The 7963-nt window shown below is 36.6% G+C and overlaps 1 protein-coding gene across 1 annotated transcript in view; it reads left to right on the forward strand.

The window, feature by feature from the left end:
• Nucleotides 1–2182, forward strand: part of calcr (calcitonin receptor) — a 58473-nt gene extending 56291 nt beyond the window's left edge. Inside the window, exon 22 of the mRNA XM_022747615.1 lies at nucleotides 1961–2182. Within this exon, the coding sequence (XP_022603336.1) occupies nucleotides 1961–2182 (222 nt within the window). The remainder of the gene's footprint in view (nucleotides 1–1960) is intronic.
• Nucleotides 2183–7963: the final 5781 nt, after the last annotated feature.

The raw sequence follows: 7963 nt of genomic DNA on the forward strand, positions 1-7963 counted from the left end.
GGCATAAACATTTCATATAAGATGTCATAAAAACATTATAGTTCAGTATGGCATTAAATGTCACAAAACATCAAAGGATAGTAAGGCATAAACATTTCATATAAGATGTCATAAAAACATTATAGTTCAGTATGGCATTAAATGTCACAAAACATCAAAGGATAGTAAGGCATAAACATTTCATATAAGATGTCATAAAAACATTATAGTTCAGTATGGCATTAAATGTCACAAAACATCAAAGGATAGTAAGGCATAAACATTTCATATAAGATGTCATAAAAACATTATAGTTCAGTATGGCATTAAATGTCACAAAACATCAAAGGATAGTAAGGCATAAACATTTCATATAAGATGTCATAAAAACATTATAGTTCAGTATGGCATTAAATGTCACAAAACATCAAAGGATAGTAAGGCATAAACATTTCATATAAGATGTCATAAAAACATTATAGTTCAGTATGGCATTAAATGTCACAAAACATCAAAGGATAGTAAGGCATAAAAAGTCATAAAAACGTCATAGTATACTAAGAAATGAAATGCCTTAAAAACAACATAGTGTAGTATGGCAAAAAATGTCATAAAAATGTCATAGTAGGGTAATGCACAAAATGTCATAAAAACATCATAGTATACTAAGGTCAAAAATGTCATAAAAACATTATAGTTCAGTATGGCATAAAATGTCACAAAACATCAAAGTATAGTAAGGCATAAACATTTCATAGTATACTAAGGTACAAAATGTCATAAACACGTCATAGTATGGTATTGCATGAAATGTCATAAAAAAGTCATAGGCATGAAATATTATTAAAACGTCAGTTAAACGTTATTAAAGGTCACAAAAACTTCATAGTGTACTAAGGCAAAAAATGTATGGCATGAAATATCATGAAAACATCATAGTATAGTATGGCATAAAATGTTTTAGTATACTAAGACAAAAAATGCCTTTCAGTTAGAGTTGTCAATTAACCTAATGTGCAAGTCTTTGGACTGTGGAGGGAAGCAAGAGTACCCAAAGAGAGTGCACGCTGGCCCCGGGCTTCGAACCCACAACCTTCTCACTGTGAGGCAACAGTTCTAAACACTGGAATACCATGCTGCCCCATATAAATGTCATCGTATAGCAAGATATAAAAACATCATAGTATAGTAAGGCATAAACATTTCATAGTATACTAAGGCATAAAATGTCATAAAAATGTAATCATAAAGTAAGCTATAAAATAGTGCAGTAAGACACAACAATGTCAAAATATAGTAAGGCATAAAAATTTCATAGTATAGTAAGACATGTCACCCGTATGTACATCTGCCATTGGGTGGAATCCCCAAACACACTGAGGGGGTGACGCACGATGGGAGTGCTAATGTATAGCAATATGATCTTTAACATACAGCTCAATGGATATTACATCTCTGTTCCCTTTAATGATGCTCGTCTTTCAAGTAATGTGAAGTTGGTGTTTCCATTTACTGACTGACATCTGTTGATGCAATTGAAATGTGAGTGACCCACACATGCTGCAGCAGATCACCATCATTGGTTGGATTAATATTGTCACAAGATGGTGTTTACATGGGCGCCATCCTTTTCCCGTTGCAATGCAACCGAATATTGATTTGCATGTAAATTTGGACGTCTGGTGGAATCATTTTGTGGTCAGAGTAGAACAGAAAAAAAACGTTCTGGAAAAATGTTTGAGCAACTAAAACAAAAAAAAGACATTTGCATTAAGAAGTATGAAGTATGGATCATGTTCACAACAACAGTTCAGTTTCTTGACACTGATGAAACTAAAGTATTTTTTTTCACGTGAAGCCAACAAAAATGTGACTACTTTGATGATTGAGTCACGCAGTAGAGCCTTCAATTATTTCCTACAAAAACTCCAATGTTCTCACCATAGTAATGAACTCTCTCTTTTCTGTGTGTGACCTCCAGGTCCAGGCAGCTCTAAAGAGACAGTGGATGCAGTATAAGACACAGTTGGGTCAGAGACGAAAGGACCACTGCTCAATGCGCTCCACATCCTACACAGCCACCTCCATCACTGAGGTACCCGCATTCATGTACCACCATGACTGTAACAGCGAACACTTGAATGGGCGCCACACAGAGGACTCTGAACTGGTGGCACTAAAAGCAGGAGAGACATACGCATGAGTCACACTGAGGATAAAGAGTGTAGCGGTGGGAGCGGCCAAGGAGGAGCGAAGGAGATGTAGCGTAATAGTGGAAAAACAAATCCCGCCATATCTCAGTGATTAAATCTCAGAGGCTAATGCTGGTTTGTTCAGCCCAGGACGATAATACGGGTCTGGAAATAAAGAGCATCATTGGGATGGAGATGGTTTAGCTGCAAGACTGACACTTTCATTTTAACTTTACATTTGTGTTACAGCTGCTTTTTCAGAACTTTGATGTCGAGAACTTGTGGCATGAGACAAGAGCTGCTTTTGACATGTGTCACTTCCTAAAGCTGCTAAACTGTGTGAGCGTGCTCACAGTGACAGAGGCCTGCGCTGGAGTGGAGACGGAATTAACTGTGACTGAGACAATGACAGCCAGGGGGGGTGATATTTTTCTGTGTGAGATGATGGTGGTTCTGGATGCGACAGTGATGATGATGATGATGATACCAGTTATGACTGACATGACGAAGAGGTGAATGACAGTTATGAGGGTGTGTTGGTGATGCTTATCAAAGTGAAGTAGAATCCTATACCAAAGGGTACTGTATGTTGGTTACAGCTATGAAGGGGTGTACTGTGTCCAGATGAGCACAGATGTGGTACCCTGAAGCAAAAGACACACACTCACACACACATGCACACATCAACCAACATCCCAAACCTGATCATATGTGCCATGATAGGGATCAAAACTTCTAAAGATCCTCTGTGCTTAAAGCTCTGGAAATGTGTACAAAATCTATGTTCACCATGTTTTATTTGAAAAAAGTGTTTTATTTTTGTTTTCTATTAATATTTTATTCTTTCCAGTTCCTAAATACGTGCTAAGTGTTCGTCCTGTGATGCTGCACTCCCGACTGCTTTGTTGTTTTGCAGCTGCTGTATTTGTGCCGATGCCGAACATCACAGGGCTGAGAAGCAAAAAGAAGCTAAATGCACATATACACACACGAAAAAAAAAAACATGAATAAAAAAACTTTATTTTGAGGTTGAACAGCCACAAGAGTTGTTTCACTGTGTTATAAGTCAAATATGCTATCAGTTGTGCCAATGATTCTGACAGAGAAGCAGTTTCTCTGCTGCACTGTCTGATTTTATTCTCAATCATCTTTTGTCATGCTCATGATGCCTTTAATCTATCTTCTGTTTGTTGAAAATGTGATATTCTGTTTACTCCTTGCATATTTATTCATGAAATTTGTAGCCTTTTGTATGAATGAGCATCCGTGGCAAAAGAAATGCTGGCTTAAGATGAGGTGATGAGAGGATCACACCCATACATGCATCGATTTAAATTCCTCTCATAAAGGTTCACATCTTGCTCACGATGTTGCAGTGTCAACAAAACAAATGTGTCTTAAACACATTCATATAACTTACGTCATTGTTGATTTGTCATAAGATTTTGGAGGATGAAAGTTAAGAATTGCGCATTTAAGTGTGATTATAAACACAAGACCACAATGGATTTACTTTCTGTCAGCAGCCAAAATTTCTAAATTACATATCCAATAACAGACTTTTAAATCAAGCCAGGGAAAAAACATTTATTTTCCTACAGCATATAGCCAACAGCCAATAAAACCTCTAGCTAGCTCAGACTACCTTAACAGAAAATCTGAGTTAATTACAATCTTTGTAAAAGATAGATGAAGGGAACATCTTGAAGGATGAGATTGATGATATTTTATGTTGTTGTTATTGTCAACAAATCCCATGAAAAGACAAAACCAACAACGTTTCAGTCAAATTCTCAATACTTTCTGTTTGTGACGCTCAGCATCAAGCCTGTTGCTTCCTACTGAAGACCTACATTTTTAAAATTGTCCAGTTTTTTAAAAAAGTGCTGAGTAATTTTCTAAAACAGCCTGTCACTTTTTCAGGAAATGTGACTCAAACAGGAGTAAATTTTGCTTTTGTTAGGAACTATATTCAGCTGTGGATGAATACTCATTTGTAGCTCTATAGTATGTAGAAGGACAGTATATTTGGGACTGACACAACATAAATGACAGCGACCATGTTTATTGTTACAAAGAAACAAGTACAACAGTCTGGCTCATTGATATTTTAATCGTTTTTGGACAACAATTTACTTGAATCAGATGAATATGATTTATAAGGCTCTGCTTACATGAACATTACTTGTCAGAAGGATTGATTCATTTTGGACTTCTGAACATTTTGGTCTATTAATCTTTTCATGGGACAAAACAAGAATATAGAAAATGATGAGACTTTTCAAATGATTTTCAAAAACCTAATTTGGCTGACATGACATTTTAATTTTTACTTTCAGACTCACTATTCACTACATTTTCTGACTACTTGGGTGCTACTGTGTTATTATCTGTTGAATGTGTGGTCATCATTTCTGTGATAATTTTTTAGGTTTCTTGTCATTGTCAACTGGAATAACTGTTTGACAGGGATTTGTAGGAGATATTGAGGGTTATAATGAAGTTGAAGTTGAAAATGTATATCCATGGACCTCTATAGTGAACCTAAGATGAGATTGCACATTTAACAGTACAGAATAGGGCTGTGAATGTGTGTAATGTATTGATTTATTAATTAACATTAATATATAATAAAATATAAATTATTAATATAATTAAATATATATTGTGAACATATGTTTTCTGCAAGATAGATACACAAAAATCACATTCAAATATGTAATGAAGGTTTATCTGGGAAGAGATCTGAACATTCACCACTGTGAGCTAATAACATTAAATTAGTCTAATCAGGTCACCAAATCAAATCATATCAATCAAATTATCAAAGTCACAGATGCAGCTCTTTACTAGCTGTACAGTAAATCTGCAATTTAGCCAACAGCAAGTTCATGATCAGCACACGCTTCACTTTACAATCGACCCTTAATCCCCTCTTGAATGAAAACAGATTTGGACCTATTGCAATACTATATTTCTATGACTTTGCTGTTATAGCCAGGTATAAGCAGGAAACGGAGAGTGACAATCAATATGAGCAAATGACATCATCGTCCTATGATGGCAGAGTAGGTTTAGTACTATACATATTCTCGTGAAATTTTAAAGTATATTATTTATTTTACTATAAGATTCATCTTCCTCTCCATCTTTAAAATGGTGATTTGCCTTGGACACTGTAAGACATGTTATCAATCCTTTGGGTTTGGGGAAGCCAGATTCTGTATATTTTGTATGTTCATGCCCATGTAAATATGAGCAGATACTGTGTATATAATAGATTTTTGCACTGTGAAATATTCTGACAGCTATTTTTGTTACGTTTCTGTCATTCATTTTGACTTGTAACTGTCTCTTTCTCCCTCTCAGCTCAGACCGGCATCATCTCAAAGCTGATAAAAAAAAACAAACAAACTGCAGTTTGTAAAAGCCAGACTGATTGGTGTTTCTTTTTTTTCCTTTTTTTTTAAAGACCCATTTAGCTCAAGAATACACCCATAAAAGATTCTTTGGTGTTGCTCTTTATTTCCTGAGCAAAAAGTAGTCAGAGGAAAAAGCTGCATGAAGCATGTGTTTGTAAAGTGGAAAAAAGATTAAAGAATTCAGTTGGAAATTGATAATTTTCATCACTTATATTGTTTATCAAAGGTACTTTTCTTTTTGTAGTTTTTAGATTATTTAATGTGATGATGGACTCTAAAGTAAAATGGAAAGTCTATTTCCAACCACACCAGCAAAAACTTTGTTCTGAAGTATTTCTGCACTATTCTCTGATGATTCAGCAGCATTTTCCTCGCCAACACTGTTCTTGTCAGTGTTTCAGGGTTGAGAGATTTTGTATAATGAGTGTGCAGGGAAAACAAAGGAAGTCTTACTCCATTTGGTGTCTTGCTTTGTGATCCCTCAGGCTTGGCAGTGCCATACAGCCCCCTTTCTATTCTAAAGCTCCAGCTCAAATCACATACCAGCACCCCATGTGTGCAACAGGACAAAATCAACTGACATTATTCATCTCCAAGATGGACGTCTTCTCACACCCTACAGTTGTTATCGCACTAACAAGGCTGAGTTCCAGTCATTTAAGTGAATATTTTTCAGCCTTTCTATAGGCAGATACTGTATAATATGTAATTTCAGGCTCGGCTGAATCATAATGGTACAGCCAAGAGAAGAAGACACACTGTCCTCCTGCATATTCACAGCCCTGCTGAGGCTATGAGATAATAATATATGATGATGAAGTTGGACGTGTGTGGAGCCATCTCGTTTTTCTTCTGATAAATATTGTCCCCTGCCAACAGCATAACACCTAAATCATCAAAAGAAATATTTAAATGAAAATATTCAACACAAAGTCTGATACTGTATGCAAACTGTATTGCATTTGAAGGCAGAGATGGAGGAGATAGAATGAGGGTGAAATCTCCATAATTGTCAGATATCTTTCTGTTATGAGTTCTCTTCAATTGATTCAATGGAACACTAAAACACAAAGTTAGAGGGAGCTGTAAATTGCTTTGACCAACCTCCATCTTGGGAGCACGCTGGCCTGGGAAACTTCAGGAAACTGTCAGCAGCTGGCTATTTCAGGCATTCAAGAATGTTCCCTGACAGCGACAATCTCACAGTACACTGCACCAATCCAACAATGTGTCATGTGAGCTCAGAAATCGGCAGAGAAAGTGATAGTTTGTGTGGTTTTACTCAGCAGTGTCAAAACGAGAGTTGACAGTGGTCCACGTCTGGATCGTCATCTGTGCCTCCAAAGATGTTTCAAGGTCATTTGACACCATCAGAACTGCAGCTTTTGGTCATGGTTGCTCAGATCACTGATGTTGTGGATGGTCACTTCCCTTTCCTTCCCACTCCCACGCTGCGCACATTCATGTCCACTCATTCCAACTTGAGTGTACTGACTGTGCACTGAACCACTCTTTCGCCCAAGGCCTGAAGCATTTTCAGCTGTAACGGCCAGAAATTCATTAGAAATGAGCCTCACTACTGTAGGCACAAGAACAGTAAAGGACGGACATTTATCTCTGTATTTAAAAAAAAAAATCAGTTTGGTTACATAAAAAAAGACACTGCTGTCCATTTCAGTCATCCAGGTGTGATAGCAGCTCATCTGGTTTTTTCTACTTGGATACACTGCACTGCAGCTCTCACCCCTGCAGCACACATCAACCCAGCTCACAGTCACAGTCCATGAGCAAACATGCCTGGAGCACCGAGAGACCAAAGATTGTCACGACGTGGCCATAGATTATTGTGTTTATATACAGAAGCCAGTAAGTCTCAGAGGTAGGAAACTACAGTATAAACAAATGGTAATTTGGGCACAAAAATTACTTAAGCATTAATTAACAGAACATAAAGTTAAACAATATTCATGATTTTAGCATCTGCTTAAAGGATATCAAAATAACAATATTTTTTATAACAAATAAAATTTTTTTTTTTTACATATTGGCACCAACACTAAAGTTTTCATGTCCAGCAAGAAAGCTGTAAACCAGTTAAGTTTGTTACTGTAAAAGAGGTAAACGTCCTCACAGGTTACATTTTTTATTCTTTAGATTTAATTTCTTTTCACCCTCCTGGAAACATGGTGGCTATGGTTCTAGTCTATGGTTCTCAATAAAACATAAATAAATAAAAGTCGTGATCTGTGTGTGTTGTGTGACCTTTCCCCCATTCATCCAAATTCCTCGTCCTCTGTGTTTTCATAAGAAATTCCTTGGATTTAATTTCATGTGTCAAAAGGCTGATGTCAACTTGTGTCTGTCCTGAA

This window comes from Seriola dumerili, unplaced genomic scaffold (genome assembly GCF_002260705.1).
Source record: "Seriola dumerili isolate Sdu_G_001 unplaced genomic scaffold, Sdu_1.0 BDQW01000110.1, whole genome shotgun sequence".
NCBI classification, from domain to species: domain Eukaryota; kingdom Metazoa; phylum Chordata; class Actinopteri; order Carangiformes; family Carangidae; genus Seriola; species Seriola dumerili.